We start from the raw sequence: 27,986 nt of genomic DNA, 5'->3' as shown, positions 1-27,986 counted from the left end.
GACTCTAGTGAATATGATCTCAGGATACAAAAGAGAACAAACAACACACAAGATGATCCAGTTTGTAGAGTAAAGAATGATGAAATGAGGAGGAGTCAATGTGATCTTTATAATAACAGATCTGAAGTAACAGTCATTAAAGGGACTCTGATAATAAACCCTGTGAACAGAACAGATTCAGGAATTATAGATTAATTCTCCAGAACTCAGACGGCTCAGAAACATCTAGAGATCTTCAGGTGATTGTTGAAGGTACAGAAACTCTCTCATCATCTCATGTTCTCCAAAGATCTCTCTCTCAGTTGAATCTCTGTGAAGTTTTTATTCCTGTAGCACACAGTAAACACACTACATACTCCAGTAATAGTCTGAGTTGTGAAGAAGAAGAAGATGGTCCTGTGTTTGTCATGTGACTGTAGTGTGTCCCTCCCTCCAGCTCCTATTGGCTCAGTGGAAGTGTCAATCACCTGCTCCTCCAGTGGGGTGATGAGGGTGTCCTGCTCCTCTGAGGGGGATCAGCTCCTCTACAGCTGGACTCTGAATGGAGATCCACAGAAGGATGGAAACAGCAGCATAGATCTGGATGAGAAAAGTGAGGGAAACATCAGCTGCAGCGTGAAGAACCACGTCAGTCACGCACAGAACACCACGAGACTCAAACCCTGTCCTGGTGAGATCTTAAGACATCAGTGAAGTATTTGATAGACAATTCTATTCGTGGTTTTGTTCTGCCTGCCTTTGTACATTGATTTTGCCCTTTGGATTAAATCTATTTAAGTTTATTTACGTCTCAGTAGTACTTTTTTCTCTCCCAAGAAACCATGGGAAACGTGACAAAGTGAGGCTAGGTTTATATATATATATATATATATATATATATATATATATATATATATATATGTGTATATGTGTATGTATATATGTATATATATATATATATATATATATATATATATATATATATATATATATATATATATATATATATATATATATATGTATAGTTTATTTATGTACTTGCACTTTTTTTACTTACTTTTACTTGGCACTAAATTATAAACAACCAACAAACATTTTTCAGTGAAATAAAAGAAACAATGTTTGTATAAAGAAAATATGGATTATCTTACAATCTTTCTTTTTATTTGCATTGTTATTTTCATGACAGTTTTAAAGACTAATACAGTTATTTATAATGATATTTTGTTATTTGATGCTTATTACTGCAATTGAAAACAGTACATTTTTATTTGATGTAATATGACACATTTCTCTCAGGTTTTATGATGACAATATGATGACAGTAATTTTGGACACATTATTATTAGAAGTTTTATTAAATATATACAGTTAATACTGAATTTAAAATATATATATTTTTGTTTTTTTATATATTTTCCTCACATGTCATAAATAATATTTGAGGGGCAAATTATCAGAATATATAATGAGTTCAATGCATCTAAAAACATTCAGTAAAACATGCTGCAGTTTACTTACTACTTGAGAAAAAACAAGTGATTCTGTGCTGATGTTTTATTTCAGGATCATCTTCTGCAGCTGTGACCTCTAGTTTGACCTTTAGTTTGACTTTCAATCTGAGTTTTTGTGTTATTTGTGTCTGGTTTTAATTAATGATGCATATAGATTTTGGTCCATTTCATTGTGTGTGTGTGTGTGTGTGTCTGTGTGTGTGTGTGTGTGTGTGTGTGTGTGTGTGTGTGTGTGTGTGTGTGTGTGTGTGTGTGTGTCTGTGTGTGTGTGTGTGTGTGTGTGTGTGTGTGTGTGTGTGTGTGTGTGTGTGTGTGTGTGTGTGTGTGTGTGTGTGTGTGTGTGTGTGTGTGTGTTTTGTTCTCTAGGTCTGGATCGGTTCTGCAGTTTTGATCAGTCTGATCCCTGTTACACAGCTCTGGGACACAAACTCAATCTGATGATGCTGGACTCTAGTGAATATGATCTGAAGATACAAAAGAGAACAAACAACCCACAAGATGATCCAGTTTGTAGAGTAAAGAATGATGAAATGAAGAGGAGTCAATGTGATCTTTATAGAAACAGACCTGAAGTAACAGTCATTAAAGGGACTCTGATAATAAACCCTGTGAACAGAACAGATTCAGGGAATTATAGATTAATTCTCCAGAACTCAGACGGCTCAGAAACATCTAGAGATCTTCAGGTGATTGTTGAAGGTACAGAAACTCTCTCATCATCTCATGTTCTCCAAAGATCTCTCTCTCAGTTGAATCTCTGTGAAGGTTTTTATTCCTGTAGCACACAGTAAACACACTACATACTCCAGTAATAGTCTGAGTCGTGTAGAAGAAGAAGATCGTCCTGTGTTTGTCATGTGACTGTAGTGTGTCCCTCCCTCCAGCTCCTATTGGCTCAGTGGAAGTGTCAATCACCTGCTCCTCCAGTGGGGTGATGAGGGTGTCCTGCTCCTCTGAGGGGGATCAGCTCCTCTACAGCTGGACTCTGAATGGAGATCCACAGAAGGATGGAAACAGCAGCATAGATCTGGATGAGAGAAGTGATGGAGACATCAGCTGCAGCGTGAAGAACCACGTCAGTCACGCACAGAACACCACGACACTCAAACCCTGTCCTGGTGAGATCTTAAGACATCAGTGAAGTATTTGATAGACAACATCAACAACAGTGATGCAGAATCTCACAAAACCTGTCAAGAATCTGTTAAAAAAAAGTCACATTTCACCACAAAATCCTCTTGTGTCAGAGAGCAGTATCTCTGAAATATATTTTGATGGATTGTGATGATTTTAACTAGAAATCTTTTTAGTTGATTCTTAAAAAGATGATTAATAAAGTGAGGCTAGGTTTCTATATATATATATATATATATATATATATATATATATATATATATATATATATATATATATATATATATATAGTTTATTTATATACTTGTACATTTTTTAGTAAAATAAAAAGAAATAAAGTTTGGTATAAAGAAAATATGGATTATCTTACAATCTTTCTTTTTATTTGCATTGTTATTTTCATGACAGTTTAAAAGACTAATACAGTTATTTATAATGATATTTTGTTATTTGATGCTTATTACTGCAATTGAAAACAGTACATTTTTATTTGATGTAATGTGACACATTTCTCTCAGGTTTTATGATGACAATATGATGACAATAATTTTAGGCACATTATTATTAGAAGTTTTATTAAATATATACAGTTAATACTGAATTTAAAATATATATATTTTTGTTTTTATATATTTTCCTCACATGTCATAAATAATATGTGAGGTGTAAATTATCAGAATATATAATGAGTTCAATGCATCTAAAAACATTCAGTAAAACATGCTGCAGTTTACTTACTACTTGAGAAAAAAACAAGTGATTCTGTGCTGATGTTTTATTTCAGGATCATCTTCTGCAGCTGTGACCTCTAGCTTGACCTTTAGTTTGACTTTCAATCTGATTTTTTGTGTTATTTGTGTCTGGTTTTAATTAATGATGCATATAGATTTTGGTCCATTTCATTGTGTGTGTGTGTGTGTGTCTGTGTGTGTGTGTGTGTGTGTGTGTGTGTGTGTGTGTGTGTGTGTGTGTGTGTGTGTGTGTGTGTGTGTGTGTGTGTGTGTGTGTGTTTTGTTCTCTAGGTCTGGATCGGTTCTGCAGTTTTGATCAGTCTGATCCCTGTTACACAGCTCTGGGACACAAACTCAATCTGATGATGCTGGACTCTAGTGAATATGATCTCAGGATACAAAAGAGAACAAACAACACACAAGATGATCCAGTTTGTAGAGTAAAGAATGATGAAATGAGGAGGAGTCAATGTGATCTTTATAATAACAGACCTGAAGTAACAGTCATTAAAGGGACTCTGATAATAAACCCTGTGATCAGAACAGATTCAGAGAATTATAGATTAATTCTCCAGAACTCAGACGGCTCAGAAACATCTAGAGATCTTCAGGTGATTGTTGAAGGTACAGAAACTCTCTCATCATCTCATGTTCTCCAAAGATCTCTCTCTCAGTTGAATCTCTGTGAAGGTTTTTATTCCTGTAGCACACAGTAAACACACTACATACTCCAGTAATAGTCTGAGTCGTGTGGAAGAAGAAGATGGTCCTGTGTTTGTCATGTGACTGTGGTGTGTCCCTCCCTCCAGCTCCTATTGGCTCAGTGGAAGTGTCAATCACCTGCTCCTCCAGTGGGGTGATGAGGGTGTCCTGCTCCTCTGAGGGGGATCAGCTCCTCTACAGCTGGACTCTGAATGGAGATCCACTGAAGGATGGAAACAGCAGCATAGATCTGGATGAGAGAAGTGATGGAGACATCAGCTGCAGCGTGAAGAACCACGTCAGTCACGCACAGAACACCACGAGACTCAAACCCTGTTCTTCTTGTGAGACCACTTCTGTGAATCTACAGATATCAGAAACCTAACATTGATTGATTGATGATTGATTGCATTGTTTGTGTTCAGTGTCTCTGGTGTTTGTTCTGGTCTGGTGTCTTCAGATGATGGTTCTGTTGGGTCTTTTAGGAGCTTTTCACATCTACATGAGACACACGTCAGGTGAGAGACATTTATCATCATCATTATGAGTTTGATATGGGGATATTAAGAGTATGAAGATAATGATGATGATGTGATGCTTTTAGGAAAGAAACAAGAAGATCAGAAGAGGATGAGAAGATTTAGAGAAGGGCGTGAACACACAGCAGAAGATTCATCACATCTATGAGAAATGATTTCATAATCTCTCAGATTCTCTCATCAGTCCAGCTTTCACCCGTCAACCTCAGATCTTTAATATAAAACCCAAAGATGAGTTAAAACTAGGAGATTCTGCGTGGATTAAACCAGATTTTCTACAGTTTAATTATGAAGATTATTTTCAGGGCGTTTTCAGGTCTTTTGTAATAGTTTTATCGCTTGTTTTACTTATTTGTCTTCACACTTTGAATGAACTTTTATTACTTTTATTAGATTACATGAAACTCCTTCTGATCATCACTGATAAAATAGTCCTTTTTCTGAATCAGATTGATCACATTGTGTTTATTTTTATATGCGTGCTCTTGCTCTTTTACATTATTCTGTTGTTTGGCTTTATTTCTTTAATTTTCAGGGTCTGTTTAGATGTTTTATCGGTCTGAAGTTCTCCGTTTTATGCTGTGTGTTGTTTTACTGCCAGCGGCTCGATTTGCTTTGAATTTGCAGACGAGTTTTAACATATTCAACCACCTTTGTGGATTTTTCTCCCCAAGATATTTACATCCTTATAGAAAGTTACTAAGACATTGTACATGGGGTCATTGCTGAGTTAGTTTTTTGAGTTCATGACAATAAAACGGTTAACATTTTACACAACAGCACGCATCAATAAATGTAAGCGGAAAAACAATAAATACATACAGAATATGATGTTTTCAGAGGCGTCTCTTGTTTCTTCCTGCAGATGTCGCTCGTAATAAAGGAAGTGTGTTTTGATAGCGTATGGCCTGGTTTCACAAACACGGTTTAGACCAGGATTAGACCACAGTTATATTATAAACCTGTCCCATTAAAAACATTGCTGGTGTGCATCTTGAGAAAAAACAAAGGCGCTGATAAATAGAGGATCAGTCTGTGTTTCTTTCAGCTGAAACAAATGTACATTTTAGTCTGAGACTAGGCTTAAGTCTTAGATTTAGACCTTGTCTGTGAAACCAGCTGTAAAGTCTGTCATTACTGTATAGAATTACGCTATTCCTGTTTTTATTTCATTTTAAAAGTCAGTTTTCAGAATATGTGGATTAGTTTGATGAAAGTCACTGTTCTTGAGGTAAATGAAGTAAATATCCTAAATCAAGAACATAAATGAACTAAAGAAAGAGCCTGACTATGATGCTTTAACATATTAATTTAATGAATTATTTAATAGTCTAAAAAACATGAGGACACACTCAGTAATGAGATACAGACATGCATGTAGATCTGATTCTGTTTTGTCATAAATACAGTAAACATACCGTTTTATTTGATTAGCTTAACTAGTTATTTTACTTCACTTCTCAAACAAATCTCGACCACTTGTTGCTCCCCAAACAAGATTCTTTGAACTTATTTTAGAAAGTGTTCCTGGTGATCGTCCCTTCTTTCTCTTGCTTTAGATTGTATTTTAGTGAAAACTAACAGCGTGTGTCTTCCTCCGTCAGAAGAAACTTCCTCTTTCCTCGTGAGTCAGTCCAGAGTCTCGGCGTGAAGACGCTCGTCTCGATGAGATCCAGAACACAGACGATCTGGAAGCAGCATCACTCTCTTCTGCTGCGATCGAGTTCTTCTGATGGACTTCAGAGAAACGATGCTGATCTTTGGACTGATGCTGCTGAAAACCGCTGCATGTGAGTCACTTTCACATCGAACTCTTCTCATCGTGCTGATCAGTCAGATCAACCTCTGAAATAAAAATAGAACGTTACATCAAGAGTGTGCAGTGATCTAGTCAACCGTCACTTTTATTTCTATAGTGCTTTTAACACAGATTGAATCGGACACTAAGAACTAGTCAAAGTCATGTTTTCTGATGTTCAGCAAAATAAAAAGTATTTTTTCTCTTCGTGTTCATTGTGTGAAAGTGTGAGTCTTTTTATTTTTATTCTACTTTTTATATAAAGCAGAGTTCATCAAATGATCTGTTTCCATTAAATATAAGATCAAGACATTATTAATAAAGAGAAACACGTCACAGTATAAAGAGACTGATCAGAAAGTAAATGTTTTAATAATTATTATAAATATATGACATCAGAATATCTATATAGTATAATATTTTAACGTGCTGTTTAGAAAAAACTATGTAGACAGTGAAAGCATGATATTTTAATTATTTTAATGATTGAGATCATATAGATGATGTTTCAGCTTTCAACAGACATTTCAAATTAAAATGTTTTATATTAACAGTTGTATACAACAAACTATCTATTAATTATGATCAGTATCCATACTTCAGATCAGATATAACCTCTCATATGTTTTGTTTAGTTAAACTTTCAATATAAGTTTTTCTGTTATTTGTGTCTGGTTTTAATTAATGATGCATATAGATTTTGGTACATTTCATTGTGTGTGTGTGTGTGTGTGTGTGTGTGTGTGTGTGTGTGTGTGTGTGTGTGTGTGTGTGTGTGTGTGTGTGTGTGTGTGTGTGTGTGTGTGTCTGTGTCTGTGTGTGTGTGTGTGTGTGTGTGTGTGTGTGTGTGTGTGTGTGTGTGTGTGTGTGTGTGTGTGTGTGTGTGTGTGTGTGTGTGTGTGTGTGTGTGTGTGTGTGTCTGTGTGTGTGTGTGTGTGTGTCTGTGTGTGTGTGTGTGTGTGTGTGTGTGTGTGTGTGTGTGTGTGTGTGTGTGTGTTTTGTTCTCTAGGTCTGGATTGGTTCTGCAGTTTTGATCAGTCTGATCCCTGTTACACAGCTCTGGGACACAAACTCAATCTGATGCTGGACTCTAGTGAATATGATCTGAAGATACAAAAGAGAACAAACAACCCACAAGATGATCCAGTTTGTAGAGTAAAGAATGATAAAATGAAGAGGAGTCAATGTGATCTTTATAGAAACAGACCTGAAGTAACAGTCATTAAAGGGACTCTGATAATAAACCCTGTGATCAGAACAGATTCAGGGAATTACATATTAACTGTCTATAACTCAGACGGCTCAGAAACATCTAGAGATCTTCAGGTGATTGTTGAAGGTACAGAAACTCTCTCATCATCTCATGTTCTCCAAAGATCTCTCTCTCAGTTGAATCTCTGTGAAGGTTTTTATTCCTGTAGCACACAGTAAACACACTACATACTCCAGTAATAGTCTGAGTCGTGTGGAAGAAGAAGATCGTCCTGTGATTGTCATGTGACTGTAGTGTGTCCCTCTCCTCCAGCTCCTATTGGCTCAGTGGAAGTGTCAATCACCTGCTCCTCCAGTGGGGTGATGAGGGTGTCCTGCTCCTCTGAGGGGGATCAGCTCCTCTACAGCTGGACTCTGAATGGAGATCCACAGAAGGATGGAAACAGCAGCATAGATCTGGATGAGAGAAGTGATGGAGACATCAGCTGCAGCGTGAAGAACCACGTCAGTCACGCACAGAACACCATGAGACTCAAACCCTGTCCTGGTGAGATCTTAAGACATCAGTGAAGTATTTGATAGACAATTCTATTCGTGGTTTTTGTTCTGCCTGCCTTTGTACATTGATTTTGCCCCTTTTGGATTAAATCTATTTAAGTTTATTTACGTCTCGAGTACTCCTTTTTCTCTCCCAAGAAACCATGGAAACGTGACAAAGTGAGGCTAGGTTTATATATATATATATATGTGTGTATATGTATATATGTGTATATGTGTATATATGTGTGTATATATGTGTATATGTGTATGTATATATGTATATATATATATATATATATATATATATATATATATATATATATATATATATATATATATATATATATATGTATAGTTTATTTATGTACTTGCACTTTTTTTACTTACTTTTACTTGGCACTAAATTATAAACAACCAACAAACATTTTTCAGTGAAATAAAAAGAAACAATGTTTTGTATAAAGAAAATATGGATTATCTTACAATCTTTCTTTTTATTTGCATTGTTATTTTCATGACAGTTTAAAAGACTAATACAGTTATTTATAATGATATTTTGTTATTTGATGCTTATTACTGCAATTGAAAACAGTACATTTTTATTTGATGTAATGTGACACATTTCTCTCAGGTTTTATGATGACAATATGATGACAGTAATTTTAGACACATTATTATTAGAAGTTTTATTAAATATATACAGTTAATACTGAATTTAAAATATATATATTTTTGTTTTTTTATATATTTTCCTCACATGTCATAAATAATATGTGAGGTGTAAATTATCAGAATATATAATGAGTTCAATGCATCTAAAAACATTCAGTAAAACATGCTGCAGTTTACTTACTACTTGAGAAAAAACAAGTGATTCTGTGCTGATGTTTTATTTCAGGATCATCTACTGCAGCTGTGACCTCTAGTTTGACCTTTAGTTTGACTTTCAATCTGAGTTTTTGTGTTATTTGTGTCTGGTTTTAATTAATGATGCATATAGATTTTGGTACATTTCATTGTGTGTGTGTGTGTCTGTGTGTGTGTGTGTGTGTGTGTGTGTGTGTGTGTGTGTGTGTGTGTGTGTGTGTGTGTGTGTGTGTGTGTGTGTGTGTGTGTGTGTGTGTGTGTGTGTGTGTGTGTGTGTGTGTGTGTGTGTGTGTGTGTGTGTGTGTGTGTATGTGTGTGTGTTTTGGTCTCTCCAGGTCTGGATCAGTTCTGTAGTTTTGATCAGTCTGATCCCTGTTACACAGCTCTGGGACACAAACTCAATCTACTGATGCTGGATGCTAGTGAATATGATCTGAGGATACAAAAGAGAACAAACAACCCACAAGATGATCCAGTTTGTAGAGTAAAGAATGATAAAATGAAGAGGAGTGAATGTGATCTTTATAATAACAGATCTGAAGTAACAGTCATTAAAGGGACTCTGATAATAAACCCTGTGAACAGAACAGATTCAGGGAATTATAGATTAACTCTCCTGAACTCAGACGGCTCAGAAACATCTAGAGATCTTCAGGTGATTGTTGAAGGTACAGAAACTCTCTCATCATCTCATGTTCTCTAAAGATCTCCCTCTCAGTTGAATCTCTGTGAAGGTTTTTATTCCTGTAGCACACAGTAAACACACTACATACTCCAGTAATAGTCTGAGTCGTGTGGAAGAAGAAGATCGTCCTGTGTTTGTCATGTGACTGTGGTGTGTCCCTCCTCCAGCTCCTATTGGCTCAGTGGAAGTGTCAATCACCTGCTCCTCCAGTGGGGTGATGAGGTGTCCTGCTCCTCTGAGGGGATCAGCTCCTCTACAGCTGGACTCTGAATGGAGATCCACAGAAGGATGGAAACAGCAGCATAGATCTGGATGAGAAAAGTGAGGGAAACATCAGCTGCAGCGTGAAGAACCACGTCAGTCACGCACAGAACACCACGACACTCAAACCCTGTTCTTCTTGTGAGACCACTTCTGTGAATCTACAGATATCAGAAACCTAACATTGATTGATTGATGATTGATTGCATTGTTTGTGTTCAGTGTCTCTGGTGTTTGTTCTGGTCTGGTGTCTTCAGATGATGGTTCTGTTGGGTCTTTTAGGAGCTTTTCACATCTACATGAGACACACGTCAGGTGAGAGACATTTATCATCATCATTATGAGTTTGATATGGGGATATTAAGAGTATGAAGATAATGATGATGATGTGATGCTTTTAGGAAAGAAACAAGAAGATCAGGAAGAGGACGAGAAGATTTAGAGAAGGACGTGAACACACAGCAGAAGATTCATCACATCTATGAGAAATGATTTCATAATCTCTCAGATTCTCTCATCAGTCCAGCTTTCACCCGTCAACCTCAGATCTTTAATATAAAACCCAAAGATGAGTTAAAACTAGGAGATTCTGTGTGATTAAACCAGATTTTCTACAGTTTAATTATGAAGATTATTTTCAGGAAGTTTTCAGGTCTTTTGTAATAGTTTTATGGCTTGTATTACTTATTTGTCTTCACACTTTGAATGAACTAGCAGTACTTTTATTAGATTACATGAAACTCCTTCTGATCATCACTGATCAAATAGTCCTTTTCTGAATCAGATTGATCACATTGTGTTTATTTTTATATGCGTGCTCTTGCTCTTTTTACATTATTCTGTTGTTTGGCTTTATTTCTTTAATTTTCAGGGTCTGTTTAGATGTTTTATCGGTCTGAAGTTCTCCGTTTTATGCCGTGTGTTGTTTGCTGCCAGAGGCTCGATTTGCTTTGAATTTGCAGACGAGTTTTAACATATTCAACCACCTTCGTGGATTTTCTCCCCAAGATATTTACATCCTTATAGAAAGTTACTAAGACATTGTACATGGGGTCATTGCTGAGTTAGTTTTTGAGTTCATGACAATAAAACGGTTAACATTTTACACAACAGCACGCATCAATAAATGTAAGCGGAAAAACAATAAATACATACAGAATATGATGTTTTCAGTGGTGTCTCTTGTTTCTTCCTGCAGATGTCGCTCGTAACAAAGGAAGTGTGTTTTGTCTTTGATAGCGTATGGCCTGGTTTATATATTTTATATATTTAGAAGTATATATATATATATATATATATATATATATATATATATATATATATATATATATATATATATATATATATATATATATATATATATATGTATATATATATTAGTTTATTATATACTTTTACTATTTTTTATTTACTTTTACATGGCACTAAATTACCAACCAACTAAAACAACCAATTATTTTTTGCAGTTAAATCAAAAGAAATAATGTTTTGTATAAAGAAAATATGGATTACTTTACAATCTTTCATTTTATTTGCATTGTTATTCTCACAACAGTTTATTATTTTGTTATTTAATTCTTATTACTGCAATTGTAAATAGTACATTTTTATTTGATGTAATATGACACATTTCTGTCAGGTTTTATGATGACAGTAGTTTTAAACATCTTATTAGTATATATGCCCTCCTAGGATCGCGACCTTAATGTGTTGGAGGAGTTTGAGTGCCTAAATGACCCTAGGAGCTAGGTTGACCAGGGCTATATGCTCCTCGTAGGGTCTCCCAAGGCAAACAGGTCCTAGGTGACAAGCAAGACAAAGAGCGGTCCACCCCCACCCTCATGGACAATAATAAAATAGAGTCCCGCCATGGTGCCAGGCCTGGGGCGGGGCCGGCATGCGATCTTGGCGCTGGTGGTGGCCGGGTGTTGCCCCACGAGACCCGGCCGGGCTCAGTGTGGGGCCAACCTCCCGTGGGCCCACCACCCACAAAAAAAACCTTGTGGTTTGGGTGGCAGTTGAAGCCGGGGACCTCGGCAACCCAATCCCTGGACACAGAATCTGGTGGAATGTCACCTCTCTGAGGGGAAGGAGCCTGAGTTGTTGGGAGGTAGAGAGGTACCGGCAGAGAAAGTCGGACTCACCTCCATGCGTAGCTTGGGATCTGGAACCCATCTCCTCCAAAAGGGCTGGACTCTTCTCTACTCTGCTTGCTCATAGACCCCCAGCTTAGCCGCCATGTGTTGGAGTTTAACCCGGTGGACGAGAGGGTCGCCTCCCCTCGACTTGTCGGGTTGGGAGGAGGACTCTCACTGTCATTTGTGCGTCTGGGCCGAATGGCAGTGTAGAGTACCCGGCCTTCTTGGAGTCCTTGGGAGGGGTGCTGGAAAGTGCTCTAACCGGGGACTCGATCTTCCTGCTGAGGGACTTCAACGTAGAGAGACCTGTGCGGGACAGATTTTTCAGATATTTTAAGATATTTCCATTTTGCGGGAGTCCCGCAAATAATTTTATTCTCCCGCAACCCGCACACACGAGGACCTTACCGCCCGCACCGCGTTCACATATCAAATTTCGCCCCACGCCGCACTGGGTTGCGTTGGGTCCCACGAGACCAGCGGTACTCCTGCGGGATTGCAGGTCTCTACTTCAACGCTCACGTTGGTGATGCTAGCGACACCTGAAGGGGCGTGATTGGGAGGAACGGCCACCCGATCTAAACTTGAGTGGTGTTCTGTTGTTGGAATTCTGTGCTAGTCACGGTCTGTCCATAACGAACACCATATTCAAGCATAAGGGTGTCCACTAGTGCGTGGCATCAGGACACCCTAGGGCAGAGGTCGATAATCGACTTTGTGGTTGTATCATCTGATCTCCGCCACATGTCTTGGACACTCGAGTGAAGAGAGGGGCGGAGGTATCAACTGATCACCACCTGGTGGTGAGTTGGATCCGTTGGGAGGAGGCCAGACAGACTTGGCAGGCCCAAACGTACCGTGAGGGTCTGTTGGGAACATTTGGCAGAGACCCCTGTTAGGGAGATGTTCAACTCCCGCCTCCAGCAGAACTTTGACCGGATCCTGAGGAAGGCTGGAGACATTGAGTCCGAGTGAACTATGTTCTCTACCTCTTTGGACGACGCAGCCGTCCGGAGTACCTCAGGTCTCTGGATGTTGTAGGGCTGTCTTGGCTGACACGCCTCTGCAGCATCGCATGGATGCGGGGGACAGTGCCTCTGGACCGGCAGACCGGGGTGGTGGTTCCTCTTTTTAAGAAGGGGGATTGGAGGTTGTGCTCCAATTATAGGGGGATCACACTCCTCAGGCTTCCTGGGAAAGTCTATGCCAGGGTACTGGAGAGAAGAATACGTCTGATAGTGGAACCTCAGCTTCAAGTGGAACAATGCGGGTTTCGTCCTGGACCTGGAACACTGGACCAGCTCTATACCCTCTTCAGGATACTCGAGGGTTCCTGGGAGTTTGCCCAACCAGCCCACATGTGTTTTGTGGATTTGGAGAAGGCATTCGACCAGGTTCCTTGCGGTGTCCTGTGGGGGGTGCTCTGGGAATACGGGGTAAGGGGCCCATTGTTAAGGGTTGTCCGGTCCCTGTATGATCAGAGCAGGAGCTTGGTTCGCCTTGCCGGCATTAAGTCAGACTTGTTCCCAGTGCATGTTGGACTCCGACAGGGCTGCCCTTTGTCACCGGTCCTGTTCATTATTTTTATGGACAGGATTTTCTAGAAGCAGCCAGGGGCTGGAGGGGGTCCATTTGGTGACCACAGGATAGTCTCTGCTTTTTGTGAATGATGTTGTCCTGTTGGCTGCATCTGGCCAGGACCTACAGTGTGCACTGTTTGCAGCTGAGTGTGAAGCGGCTGGAATGAGAATCAGCACCTCTAAGTCTGAGGCCATGGTTCTCATGCCTCAGGTGGAGGAGTTTAAGTATCTTGGGGTCTTGTTCACGAGTGAGGGGAGGATGTAACGAGAGGTCGACAGATGGATTGGTGCAACTTCTGCAGTAATGCGGTCGCTGTACTGGTCTGTCATGGTGAAGAAGGAGCTGAACCGCAAGGCGAAGCTCTCGATTTACCAGTCAGTCTTCGTTCCTACTCTTACCTATGGTTATGAGCTTTGGGTCATGATCGAAAGGATGACATCCCCGGGTACAAGTGGCCGAAATAAGTTTCCTCTGTAGGGTGGCTGGGCTTATCCCCCGGATAAGCGGAAGAAGAAGAAGAAAATATATTTTTATGTTAAACATTTTAATGACAGTATATGTATTGAACAATTTTTTTTTAAACAAGCAGAAAATAGTACAAACTTTGTTGAATAAATATTAAAAACATTAAAACAACAACATTATTTTAGCTGAAGTATTTGTATCAATATGTGAGGTAAAAGTCCCCCATTGCCACCTCATGCAATAATTTTAAATCAATAAGCAACTTGAATTATTTATTTTCACACAAAATCTGTTCTTCCGTCATTAATGTTCAACACAACACTATTTTTTCTGCAATTGTACACTTTAAATGCAGCAAAAAAATATAAAAATTTAAGTTGGGCTAACAAACATAGAAATAATAATTCACCATAAGTTTTATTCTTTATATAAGAAATACTTATCATGATAAATTAATTAATCCCTATAGTTTGAGGTAAAAATGTGATCACAAACCCTGGTTTCAGGTGGCTGCTGACCTTCTTTACATGTTAATAGTATACTTAATGTACAGGTGCAGCTCAATTAAGAATCCAAGACTTAATTTACTTCAGTCTAAGTGCATTGAATTTATTTAATAATCGAGTTTTACTATTCGAGTTGAATTAATAAAATAAATAAACTTTTCCACCACATTGTAATATATTGAGATACACCTGTATGCTTCTAGCATGTTTATAATCTCATCGCTGTGTTCTGCTTTTTTCTCTTTCTGCTGATGTGGAAGATGCCTTGACGTGTCCTCGGAAGAACGAGAAGAAGAATGAGAAGAAAGAGCCGGAGCTTTATTACGGAGAAGTGACGTTCACGGTTCAGATGAAGCTCACGGCGTATTTCACATTTTCTTTTTCGCGTGGCGACAGAAAAATACAGTTTCTGGTCCAGAACTTTATTGACTTTGCAATAGATCCACCAAAGGGAATCATCACTGCTTTGAACAATTAATGGCTTGCACTGCAAGTCGTTTTTTTAATTTATTAATTTTTAGATAAAATCTTATCTTTCTGTGACACACAGCATTAAACGTCTCTGTTTTCTGTTTCCTCGTGCTTCCTTTTCCTCCACTTTGTCACCAACTATAGTCAACACAAAACAAATATAACCTAGATCCTTTTTTAAGACTGAAGACGAGTTCCCAAAGTGATTAGCTGTGTAACTGTAGTAGACTTTATATTTTATTTATTTATTTACAGTTCTAACTATTTTTGTGTTACCATCAAACCTTGGGCTTGGTTTTTCACCAAAGCTATAGCCTAATACATGAAACATGAAATGAATGAAAATGTCATTGAAATGAAAAGCTGATTGATGTAGGTACTATATTTAGATTTCTTTTTCATAACCGTTTATGAACACAATGGTGTCCAGGTTAGTTGTGTTGTTATACCTCTTTCATGTAACCTAGTCAAATAACCAAAAAAGAAAGAGAAGACACTAAAATGGGATTTGGATTTATTATTTTATTTTTTGATCAAACATTCTGTTGCCATTATGTCCCCGAGTCTCCACCAATGCCAAAATCAAACCTATGCCCTTTACACAAGATCATAACGCAACACGCTTTATCTTCAATGTGGCTACCATTCACTTGCCATTCATGCTTTTCACCACCATTTTTATATGGACTCGTCCCAAGGTTAACTAGAGACTAAGACAGCTTCCTCTTACGAAGACATCAGATGACTCAACGCCTCTCTGAATCTCCTCCTGCGAACCAAATGATATCAGCTTTGCATCATACAGCATAATCATGTTACCATTGCTCACTGAGGTTTGCATATTAGATATTTTTAGTTACTATTTTGTACTATCTTTACTTTACTTTCTGATCATTTGCAACATGCAGAGAAATGCATTGTGTTTAAAGCTGCTTTGAAACAACATGCAATGTGAAAAGCACTGTGCAAATAAATGTGAATTAAAGTGAACGTGTCGTTGTATTGTTGGCGCTATTATAATTAAGGAACCGTGAAGTTGCGAATGTGAAGGTGATTCAATTATTTGAAACGTGTACTTTCTGTAAAACTCAGACAGTCAATTTCTGATTTTATTGTTTGCAGGGGTGGCAGCGAGTTAAACCATCACTACTTGCCTAAAATAAAATCTAGATATAAAACAGTTCAATGAATACCGCAATGTTAGACGCTACATAAATGTGTGCTGTTAGACGCATATCCAACAAAAGCTAAAGGGCGCTTTTCAGGACACAGAGCCAGTTTCATCACTTGCATATGCTGTTTTTAGTAAAAATGAAAATAGGCTACATCATTCAGAACTTTATTTTTGTTTGTATGCATTCTCAATATCAACAAACGCTGTGCCATAAAATAACTAGGAGCGCTTTACGTGAACCAAAACTCTGCAAAACTTTATGTCCCAGGGACCAATTTAAGCTACCGATCTCTAAACTCTACTAAAATCTAAAATCTACTCGATAACTGGGAAACTTCTGGGCAGGAGACTGGTTCGATATCGAGCTGGACCTCTCTGGTTGAGACTTCTCTTGAGCTCGGGAGAAGTCCTGCTACCCAGAACGCGTCTTCTGAATCGACCCCAACCTGTGCCACCAGTCTGTCTGTCAATTCCACATCCATAGAAAGCCCCCATGAGAAGCAACCTGTTAATATCCCTCTGTGCTATTCCCACTCCATTGGTGTGTTCTGCCCCAAAAATGACTAGTGGAAGGCGGCTTTAATGACCCATACTGGCCAGTACGAATATCTGGCCATGCCCTATGGTCTGGTCAATGCCCCTCTGTATTCCAAGCATGCATGAAGTCCTCCAGGAGTTTCTAGATACGTTTGTCTAAGTTTTTTTACATCGACAACAACTTAATATACCCCCGGACTGAGGCAGAATTCGCCGCCATATTGCCTCAGGAGGTGGGTGGACAAACAAAAACCTACAAATTGAGACAAACCTAAAAAAAATCTAAAAATACCTTAAAATCTTGAATGCATTATTGTTATCAATTTGTTATAATCATCATTTGTAATAAATTCAAAATAAAGCCCTGCAAACTCGTGAGTGGGAATAGAAACTGAGCTAATGAATGATCCTCCGCTGCCATCGTAGCTGCAAGTAATTGTCCTCCAAAAGTCATTTTTCAGTTTTTTTGGCACATTTTTTCTCTCCATCAATTAAAAATGAATATTACTGCCTAACTGTTAAACTAAAACTAAAACCCTTTTCACCCACGATGCAATTGCATCCCTAACTCATTTCTTTACGTAAAAGTAAGTCAAATAATCAGGAAAAAAAGGAAGCTGTGGTTTAATGTTACAATCAATTTTTAGCAGCTAAGGGGCGTTGTTAGGCACAGTGTGAATGGCTTCATGGGGCTTTGGCTATTGCTTTTATAAAATGGTTATTCCATTCACATAGTAAGATTTCACAAAATAAAACAGAGCAAATAAAGTGTTATGACATAATTAACCACGTTATTCTTCCGCTAAACAAAGTAGTTCCTCAGAAACGGCTGTGGGTTTAACGAAGTGGTTGCCGAGCAACACACAGACGTCAGCAAAGTTGTTAGTTTGTAGAGTAATTTACAACAGCTTTGAACTTGACTCAACCAATCAGAATCAAGGACCTGGACTATCTGATGTAAACTCTTTCATAATCTAACATGAGGAATATTCAAACGCTTTAATCAAATTCATTAAATTCTCATGGTTAGTTTACCAGTGCAGTAACAGGGAACATTATTCCTCGTGGATTCAGACTTTGGTAAAAGTGGACAGAAGATGTGCAAATCGTTACTAATGTCTCTTTAGTGACCACTGTTTTTTTTCTGACCACTTACAAAGATATGAAAACATTGTTTGTGTTCTTGTGCAAGATCTTAAACCCCATCCTGTGTATGATCTGAACTTCCTCTTCTCTCATAGAAACTGTGCAGTAGTTTAACAACAGTATTGTGAGAACAGATGAGTGTCAGTTGTCTCTTCTGTCAGAGCGAGAAAATTTTCTCTCTTCTGCTGCGATCGAGCTCTTCTGCTGGACTTCAGAGAAATGATGTTCATCTTTGGACTGATTCTGCTGAAAACTGCTGCATGTGAGTCACTTTCACATCAGACTCACAATCAATATATTGTAATATAGTTAGTTAGTTACTGCCCGTCACGCCTGTAGGTGCTTCTGCCTGTCACGAGCCAGGTTGGTGATGGTGCCCCACGAGTGCCCACAATTCTTCAGTTCAGCCTCTACTGTCCGGCGCCAGGTGATCTTTGGCCGTCCCCTTTTTCTCTTTCCATCGGGTGTCCAGTGTAGAGCTGTCTTGATGATGTTACCATCCTCCCTCCTCAGTACATGTCCAATCCATGTCCAGCGTTTTCTCAAGATGAGTGTTGGAATGTCATCTTGATTGCAGCAGGACAGCAGTTCTTCGTTGGAGATCTTCTTAGGCCAAAAAATTCTCAGTATTGTTCTCAAATTTCTAGTATGAAAGGTGGAGAGTTTTATCAGGTCCTGCTGTGTCATCCTCCAGCACTCTGCTCCATACAGGAGTACTGACACAACACAGCTATTATAGAGTTTCAATTTGGTCTTTGTACTGTACTGAGATGATTTCAGATGTTGTTCATGCTGATGAAGGCAGTGATGAAGAGAGTCCATCTAATACCTGTTGTTCCTGCTTCTGTCGTGCGCCGCATCACCCAGTCTATCACCAAGTTAAAGAGAAGAGCGGACATCACGCAGCCTTGACGGACCCCAGTTTTTACCTCAAACCAGATGTCGCTTCCTCCCACACAACAGCTGTAGTTGTTGTAGAAACTCCTGATCAGCTTTACCATGTCAGACAGTATTCCATATGCCCTCAAGATTCGCCACAAGCTGTCCCTGTGCACACTGTCAAATGCTTTTTCAAAGTCAATGAAGTTTACAAAAAGCTGACTTTGCCATTCTGCACTCTGTTCTATGATGTTACGCAGAGCGAAAATCTGTTCTGTGCATCTCCTCCCTGCTCTAAATCCAGCTTGTTCCTTTCTCAGTTCTGCGTCCACAGCTTTCGATAACCTTTTGATGATTACCTTGGCCAGGATCTTGCTAGGGATGGATAAAAGGGTGATACCTCGCCAGTTGTTGCAGTCGCTGAGTGTGCCCTTCTTTGGAATTTTGATGATCACACCTTTGGTCCATTCCTCAGGTATAGTTGCTGAAGTCCAAATTGTCTTGAACAGTGGTTGTAACACGTCTGCAGCAGTTTCTGGGTCAATCTTGAATAGCTCAGCATTCAAGTTGTCATGTCCTGGAGCTTTGTTGTTTTTTAGAGACTGTATGACAGAGATGATTTCCTCTTTGGTTGGTGGCTCAGTGTAAACCTCAAGGTCTGTCTCTCTTTCTGAGATATCTGCTGCTTCCTTTGGGGGTTCTCTGTTTAAAATCTCCTGGAAATGTTCAGCCCAGCGTGCATCCTGTTCTTTCTCTGTTGTGAGCAACTTGCCTTGCTTGTCTTTGATAGGTGGCCTGGCGGTAGAGTGGTGCTTACCACACACCTGTCTGCTGATTCTGTACAGCTGGCCTTGTTCTCCCCTGGCTGCAGCACTTTCCGCCTCTTCCGCAAGTTCCTCAACAAAGGCTCTACGGTCAGCACGTACCTTCCTCTTCACCTCCTTGTTGGACTCTCTGTATTGCTGCTTGTATCTTTCTGATAGTCTTTCTGACTTCGTGTTCATCAGCTGGTTCTTGAGTTTCCTTTTATTCTCTGTGGCTTTCCATGTGCTCAGTCTAATCCAATCCTTTGTCTGTTTCTTGGTTCTGTATCCAAGACTCTCTTCTGCACTCTTCTGATAAACATTCTTGATGTTTTCATATGTTAAGTCGATCTTGTCAACTCTGACTTCTGTTTCCAGATCCTGCAGTGCTTGAAATCTGTTCTTGACCTGTAAAACAAAGTTGTGTCTTATGCGGGGATCTTTAAGTTTCTGGATGTCAAGTCTTCTTGTAGTATGGGTCTTGTTCTCTGCTTTCCTCAGTTTCAGTTGCAACATAGCTGTAACAAGTTGGTGATCACTTGCAACATCGGCTCCCCGCTTGACCTGGACATTCAAAAGTGATCTTCTCCACATTCCGTTGATCAGCAGGTGGTCAATTTGGTTCCTGTCCCTGTCGTTTGGTGAGTACCAAGTCAGCTTATGGATGTCACGGTGTGGGAACAAGGTGCCTCCCACAACTAGGTTGTTGGTATTGCAGAAGTCAATGAGCCTTTCTCCGTTCTCATTCATTATCCCACAGCCATGCTTGCCCATTGCTCGCTCGTTGTTGGTATTGTCATTGCCAACCTTTGCATTGAGGTCTCCCATGACGATCAAAAGGTCATGCCTTGGTGTTGACTTGACTTCAGCATCCAGCTGTTCATAGAAAAGGTCTTTCCTCTCATCCTCGCTGTCATTTGTTGGACTGTAGCACTGAATGACTGTCATGTTTACTTGTCTCCCTTTCATCCTCACTTTCATCAGTCTGCTATTGACAGGTTTCCATTCAATCATGTTTTTCTCTGTTCCTCTCTTCAAAATGATGGCAACTCCCTCTTCATGTTGATCATCCTCTCTGCCTGAATACAGTATGGTCTCTCCTGTTGATGTTGTTATTTTTCCGGATCCTGTCCATCTCGTCTCACTAACGCCTAACATGTGTAGACTGTATCGACGCATCTCTGATGTCACTTGCGCCAGTTTTCCTGCTAGGTACATCGTCCATACGTTCCAAAACCCTATTCTGGTCTTGGTTTTGGTGCTCAAGGCTTCTATTTTCCTGTCCATGGTTTCCAAGTTCAGGCTTTCACCATTGGCATTCATACAAGTCCCATGTGGAGACTCTGGGGGCACGTTGCCCACGTCTGTGAATGTTGACTTCGTCGCTGTTTCCGTAACCAGCTTTGTTTTCTAGGCCCGGGTGGTTAACCCTGTGCCCAACCCCCAACCTGGAGGACCAGGGGTCTGCTCTTCATCTGGCCTCTAACCTTCGACCTGTCTGGCATGGGAGGCCCTACCAGGAGCATATAGCTCCAGCCAGCATAGCTCTCAGGGTCATGGAGACCCACAAGCCCCCCAACCACGGCAAGGTGGCAGCCCATTCTGGGGGGATATTGTAATATATTACATTACAAAACAGTATGCAGTGATCTAATAGGTTTTTTTTTCTGTTTTAGATGTTCAAATGTTTTGTTTAGTGTTTAGTAGTGTATTCCTATTCATTTGTAAGCCAGAAAAGTTTCAGTCAGTGATAGAGTTCAGCAACTGTGATAAAGACTCATTAAATCAAAATTGAAATTAATAATTGAAATTCTAAGTTATTAAAATTCTTCACAACCTGTATAAAATCTCATTGTGCAGATTATAGCTATACTTTTACTGAACAACTATAAGATATTGCTTTAACTTTTAAAGAGCTGAACGTTTTATTAAAACTGTTTATATGTAATTAACAATTACTACTGCTTTTTATTTTTCACAGCTCTGTCTAAAATCTTTTACACCTTTAAATCCACTCTGTTTTCTATGACTTTATATACTGTGTGTTTGTGTGTGTGTGTGTGTGTTTTGTTCTCCAGGTCTGGATCGGTTCTGTAGTTTTGATCAGTCTGATCCCTGTTACACAGCTCTGGGACACAAACTCAATCTGATGCTGGATGCTAGTGAATATGGTCTGAAGATACAAAAGAGAATAAACAACCCACAAGATGATCCAGTTTGTAGAGTAAGGAATGGAACGATAAAGAAGAGTGAATGTGATCTTTATAGAAACAGACCTGAAGTAACATTCATTAAAGGGACTCTGATAATAAACCCTGTGATCAGAGCAGATTCAGGGAATTACATATTAACTGTCTATAACTCAGACGGCTCAGCAACATCTAGAGATCTTCAGGTGATTGTTGAAGGTACAGAAACTCTCTCATCATCTCATGTTCTCCAAAGATCTATCTCTTAGTTGAATCTCTGTGAAGGTTTTTATTCCTGTAGCACACAGTAAACACACTACATACTCCAGTAATAGTCTGAGTTGTGTGGAAGAAGAATATCGTTCTGTGTTTGTCATGTGACTGTGGTGTGTCCCTCCCTCCAGCTCCTATTGGCTCAGTGGAAGTGTCAATCACCTGCTCCTCCAGTGGGGTGATGAGGGTGTCCTGCTCCTCTGAGGGGGATCAGCTCCTCTACAGCTGGACTCTGAATGGAGATCCACTGAAGGATGGAAACAGCAGCATTGATCTGAATGAGAAAAGTGATGGAGACATCAGCTGCAGCATGAAGAACCACGTCAGTCACGCACAGAACACCATGAGACTCAAACCCTGTCCTGGTGAGATCTTAAGACATCAGTGAAGTATTTGATAGACAACATCAACAACAGTGATACAGAATCTCACAAAACCTGTCAAGAATCTGTTAAAAAAAGTCACATTTTACCACAAAATCCTCAGAGAGCAGTATCTCTGAAATATATTTTGATGGATTGTGATTCTTAAGAAAAGATTATTAATAAAGCGAGGCTAGGTTTATAGTCTTTTTTTATTTGCTTATTGTGATGGGGTGAAGAACCACACGACAAGGAGAGCTAAAAAAAAAAAAGACCCCGGAGGGTGGATTTATTTGTACAAAAACTGGGGAGAGGTGAAGTGGTGTTGAGAAGGTCCTCCGGTGCTCAATAGTGCTCAGTCTTTTCAAACCCCTGGCTGCAGTGGGTCCGTGGGTGCTCTGGTGAGGAGACCGGTCACACATTGCTATCTGGAGTGAAAGAGACAAAGAGTTAAGTTTGTTCAGCATGGAGTCATAGCTCAACCTGCAGTTCTTACATGTGGGGCTTTATAGCCCAGCAGGAACGAGTTGCAGGTTTGACCGATCTCCTGATGATGAGAGCCGCCAGATGCACGGCGTTAGTTGCCAGGGCGACAGTGATTAGCTCTCGGGACGCTTGTTACATCATATATATAGTTTGTTTATATACTTTGATTATTTTTATTTACTTTTATTTATTTTTTCAATAACATCAAAAGAAATAATATTTTGTATAAGGAAAATATGGGCTATCATACAACTTTTTATTTTATGTGCATTGTTATTTTCATGACAGTTTAAAAGACTAATACAGTTATTTATAATAATATTTTTTATTTGATTTCTATTACTGCACTTGCAAACAGTACATTTTTATGTTATGCATCCATCTATTTACTACCGCTTACTCAGGGCCAAGTCGCGGGGGCAACAGTCTAAGCAGGGACACCCAGACTTCCCTCTTCCCAGACACTTTCTCCAGCTCTTCCGGGGGGAATACCGAGGCGCTCCCAGGTCAGCCGAGAGACATAGTCCCTCTAGCGTATCCTAGATCTTCCCCGGGGCCTCCTCCCGGTGGGACATGCCTGGAACACCTCCATTGGGAAGTGTCCCGGAGGCATCCGGAACAGATGCCTGAGCCACCTCAGCTGGCCTCTCTCGATGTGGAGGAGCAGCGGGTCTACTCCGAGTTCCTCCCGAGTGACTGAACGCCTCACCCTACCTCTAAGGGAGCACCCAGCCAACCTACGGAGGAAACTCATTTCGGCCGCTTGCATCTGGGATCTCATCCTTTCGGTCATGACCAAAAGCACATGGCCATAGGTGAGAGTAAGAACGTAGATAAAAAGGTAAATTGAGAGATTCGCCTTGCAGCTCAGCTCATTCTTCACCATGACAGAATGGTACAGCGGCCGCATTACTGCAGAAGTGGCACCGATCAGTCTGTCAATCTCTCGTTTCATCCTTCCCTTACTCGTGAACAAGACCCCAAGATACTGAAACTCTTCCACCTGATGCAGAAATTCCCCACCAACCTGAAGGGGGCAAGCCCCCTTGTCTGACTGAGAACCATGGCCTCAGATTTAGAGGTGATGATTTTCCTCAAAACCGATCTCGTCCACCCCCAGTGCTTTGCCACCAAGGAGCTTCTTAACTACTTCAGTGACCTCAGCCAGGGTGATGGTCGAGTCCTCCCCTGGGTCCCCGGCCTCTGCTTCCTCAGTGGAAGATGCGTTGGCAGGATTAAGGAGATCCTCAAAGTATTCCTTCCACTCGACAATGTCCCCAGTTGAAGTCAGCAGATTCTCACCCTCACTGTATACAGTGTTGGCAGGGCACTGCTTCACCCTCCTGAGGTGTCGGACGGTTTGTCAGAACCTCTTCGAGGCCGTCCGATAGTCCTTTTCCATGGCCTCACTGAACTCCTCCCAGACCTGAGTTTTTACCTTGGGCCTGCTGAGTCTGTCCGGCTTCCTCCTCCACCAACAAATCCAACTCATCACCAGGTAGTGATCAGTTGACAGCTCTGCCCCTCTCTTTACTCAAATATCAAAGACATGCGGCTGGGGATCAGATGAAACAACCACAAAGTCAATCATCGACCTCCGCCCTAGGGTGTCACCTACGACCTGTTTGCCATGGGAGACCTTACCAGGGGCATATAGCCCTGAACAGCATTGCTCCTAGTCATTCAGGCATTCAAACCCGGTAAGGTGGTGATCCCTGGAGGGGACACAAAACGAAAGCACAACATTTTAATTAGGTCGTATAGACTAGCTGATGTTTCAGTGTTCAACAGACATATTAAATTAAAATGTTTTATATTAACAGTTATTTTGTATTACACAACAAACTATCTATTAATCATGTTTAGTATCCATACTTCGGATTGAACCAAGATCAGATAAAATGATATTATGTTTTGTTTAGTTAAACCTTCATTCTAAGTGTTTCTGTTATTTGTGTCTGGTTTTAATTAATGATGCATATAGATTTTTGTTCATTTCATTTTGTGTGTGTGTGTGTGTGTGTGTGTGTTGTTCTCAAGGTCTGGATCGGTTCTGCAGTTTTGATCAGTCTGATCCCTGTTACACAGCTCTGGGAGACAAACTCAATCTGATGTTGGACGCTAGTAAACATGATCTGAAGATACAAAAGAGAATAAACAACACACGAGATGATCCAGTTTGTAGAGTAAAGAAGGGCAGGATGAAGATGACTGAATGTGATCTTTATAATAACAGACCTGAAGTAATAGTCATTAATGGGACTCTGATAGTAAACCCTGTGATCAGAACAGATTCAGGGAATTACATATTAACTGTCTATAACTCAGACGGCTCAGAAATATCTAGAGATCTTCAGGTGATTGTTGAAGGTACAGAAACTCTCTCATCATCTCATGTTCTCTAAAGATCTCTCTCTCAGTTGAATCTCTGTGAAGGTTTTTATTCCTGTAGCACACAGTAAACACACTACATACTCCAGTAATAGTCTGAGTCGTGTGGAAGAAGAAGATCGTCCTGTGTTTGTCATGTGACTGTGGTGTGTCCCTCCCTCCAGCTCCTATTGGCTCAGTGGAGGTGTCAATCACCTGCTCCTCCAGTGGGGTGATGAGGGTGTCCTGCTCCTCTGAGGGGGATCAGCTCCTCTACAGCTGGACTCTGAATGGAGATCCACAGAAGGATGGAAACAGCAGCATAGATCTGGATGAGAAAAGTGAGGGAAACATCAGCTGCAGCGTGAAGAACCACGTCAGTCACGCACAGAACACCATGAGACTCAAACCCTGTTCTTCTTGTGAGACCACTTCTGTGAATCTACAGATATCAGAAACCTAACATTGATTGATTGATGATTGATTGCATTGTTTGTGTTGTTCAGTGTCTGTGGTGTTTGTTCTGGTCTGGTGTCTTCAGCTGATGGTTCTGTTGAGTCTTTTAGGAGCTTTTCACATCTACATGAGACACACGTCAGGTGAGAGACATTTATCATCATCATTATGAGTTTGATATGGGGATATTAAGAGTATGAAGGTAATGATGATGATGTGATGCTTTTAGGAAAGAAACAAGAAGATCAGGAAGAGGATGAGAAGATTTAGAGAAGGACGTGAACACACAGCAGAAGATTCATCACATCTATGAGAAATGATTTCATAATCTCTCAGATTCTCTCATCAGTCCAGCTTTCACCCGTCAACCTCAGATCTTTAATATAAAACCCAAAGATGAGTTAAAACTAGGAGATTCTGCGTGGATTAAACCAGATTTTCTACAGTTTAATTATGAAGATTATTTTCAGGGCGTTTTCAGGTCTTTTGTAATAGTTTTATCGCTTGTTTTACTTATTTGTCTTCACACTTTGAATGAACTTTTATTACTTTTATTAGATTACATGAAACTCCTTCTGATCATCACTGATAAAATAGTCCTTTTTCTGAATCAGATTGATCACATTGTGTTTATTTTTATATGCGTGCTCTTGCTCTTTTTACATTATTCTGTTGTTTGGCTTTATTTCTTTAATTTTCAGGGTCTGTTTAGATGTTTTATCGGTCTGAAGTTCTCCGTTTTATGCTGTGTGTTGTTTTACTGCCAGCGGCTCGATTTGCTTTGAATTTGCAGACGAGTTTTAACATATTCAACCACCTTTGTGGATTTTTCTCCCCAAGATATTTACATCCTTATAGAAAGTTACTAAGACATTGTACATGGGGTCATTGCTGAGTTAGTTTTTTGAGTTCATGACAATAAAACGGTTAACATTTTACACAACAGCACGCATCAATAAATGTAAGCGGAAAAACAATAAATACATACAGAATATGATGTTTTCAGAGGCGTCTCTTGTTTCTTCCTGCAGATGTCGCTCGTAACAAAGGAAGTGTGTTTTGTCTTTGATAGCGTATGGCCTGGTTTCACAAACATGGTTTAGACCAAGATTAGACCACAGTTATATTATAAACCTGTCCCATTAAAAACATCGCTGGTGTGCATCTTGAGAAAAAAACAAAGGCACTGTTAAATAGAGGATCAGTCTGTGTTTCTTTCAGCTGAAACAAATGTACATTTTAGTCTGAGACTTGGCTTAAGTCTTAGATTTAGACCTTGTCGGTGAAACCAGCTGTAAAAGTCTGTCATTACTGTATAGAATTACGCTATTCCTGTTTTTATTTCATTTTAAAAGTCAGTTTTCAGAATATGTGGATTAGTTTGATGACCGTCACTGTCACTGAGGTAAATGAAGTAAATATCCTAAATCAAGAACATAAATGAACTAAAGAAAGAGCCTGACTTTGATGCTTTAACGTATTAATTTAATGAATTATTTAATAATCTGTTAATGTTTCGCAATTCGTTCATTTTTAACTAAAAACCATGAGGACACACTCAATAATGAGATAAAGACATGCATGTGGATCTGATTCTGTTTTGTCATAAATACAGTAAACATACCGTTTTATTTGATTAGCTTAACTAGTTATTTTACTTCACTTCTCAAACAAATCTCGACCACTTGTTGCTCCCCAAACAAGATTCTTTGGACTTATTTCAGAAAGTGTCCCTGGTGATCGTCCCTTCTTTCTCTTGCTTTAGATTGTATTTTAGTGAAAACTAACGGCGTGTGTCTTCCTCCGTCAGAAGAAACTTCCTCTTTCCTCGTGAGTCAGTCCAGAGTCTCGGCGTGAAGACGCTCGTCTCGATGAGATCCAGAACACAGACGATCTGAAGCAGCATCACTCTCTTCTGCTGCGATCGAGTTCTTCTGATGGACTTCAGAGAAACGATGCTGATCTTTGGACTGATGCTGCTGAAAACCGCTGCATGTGAGTCACTTTCACATCGAACTCTTCTCATCGTGCTGATCAGTCAGATCAACCTCTGAAATAAAAATAGAACGTTACATCAAGAGTGTGCAGGGATCTAGTCATCTGTCACTTTTATTTCTATAGTGCTGTTAACACAGATTGAATCGGACACTAAGAACTAGTCAAAGTCATGTTTTCTGATGTTCAGCAA

General features: G+C 39.7%; 1 protein-coding gene across 1 annotated transcript; it reads left to right on the top strand.

Moving 5' to 3' along the window:
• Positions 1 to 187: 187 nt before the first annotated feature.
• On the top strand, positions 188 to 26,452 carry LOC122335346. Its single transcript, XM_043233175.1, has 10 exons — positions 188 to 252; positions 437 to 670; positions 7,407 to 7,736; positions 7,923 to 8,156; positions 9,400 to 9,684; positions 22,256 to 22,489; positions 25,013 to 25,342; positions 25,528 to 25,764; positions 25,849 to 25,941; positions 26,028 to 26,452. The coding sequence occupies exons 2-10, from the start codon at positions 487 to 489 to the stop codon at positions 26,066 to 26,068; spliced, it is 1,968 nt and encodes a 655-aa protein (XP_043089110.1). The 5' UTR covers positions 188 to 252; positions 437 to 486; the 3' UTR covers positions 26,069 to 26,452.
• The last annotated feature ends 1,534 nt before the right edge of the window (positions 26,453 to 27,986 follow it).

Source organism: Puntigrus tetrazona, unplaced genomic scaffold, assembly GCF_018831695.1.
Source record: "Puntigrus tetrazona isolate hp1 unplaced genomic scaffold, ASM1883169v1 S000000766, whole genome shotgun sequence".
Classification (NCBI taxonomy): Eukaryota; Metazoa; Chordata; class Actinopteri; order Cypriniformes; family Cyprinidae; genus Puntigrus; species Puntigrus tetrazona.
The sequence above is the reverse complement of the archived record's forward strand: the minus strand, read 5'-3'. Positions and strand labels throughout refer to the sequence as shown.

Excerpts from the sequence above, each read along its gene's own strand:
- LOC122335346 (XM_043233175.1), top strand. The coding sequence starts at position 487 with ATGAGGGTGTCCTGCTCCTCTGAGGGGGATCAGCTCCTCTACAGCTGG. Across the intron at positions 7,737-7,922 it reads TCTTCAGGTGATTGTTGAAG|CTCCTATTGGCTCAGTGGAA; the intron begins GTACAGAAACTC and ends CCTCTCCTCCAG. Across the intron at positions 25,765-25,848 it reads ACTCAAACCCTGTTCTTCTT|TGTCTGTGGTGTTTGTTCTG; the intron begins GTGAGACCACTT and ends TGTGTTGTTCAG.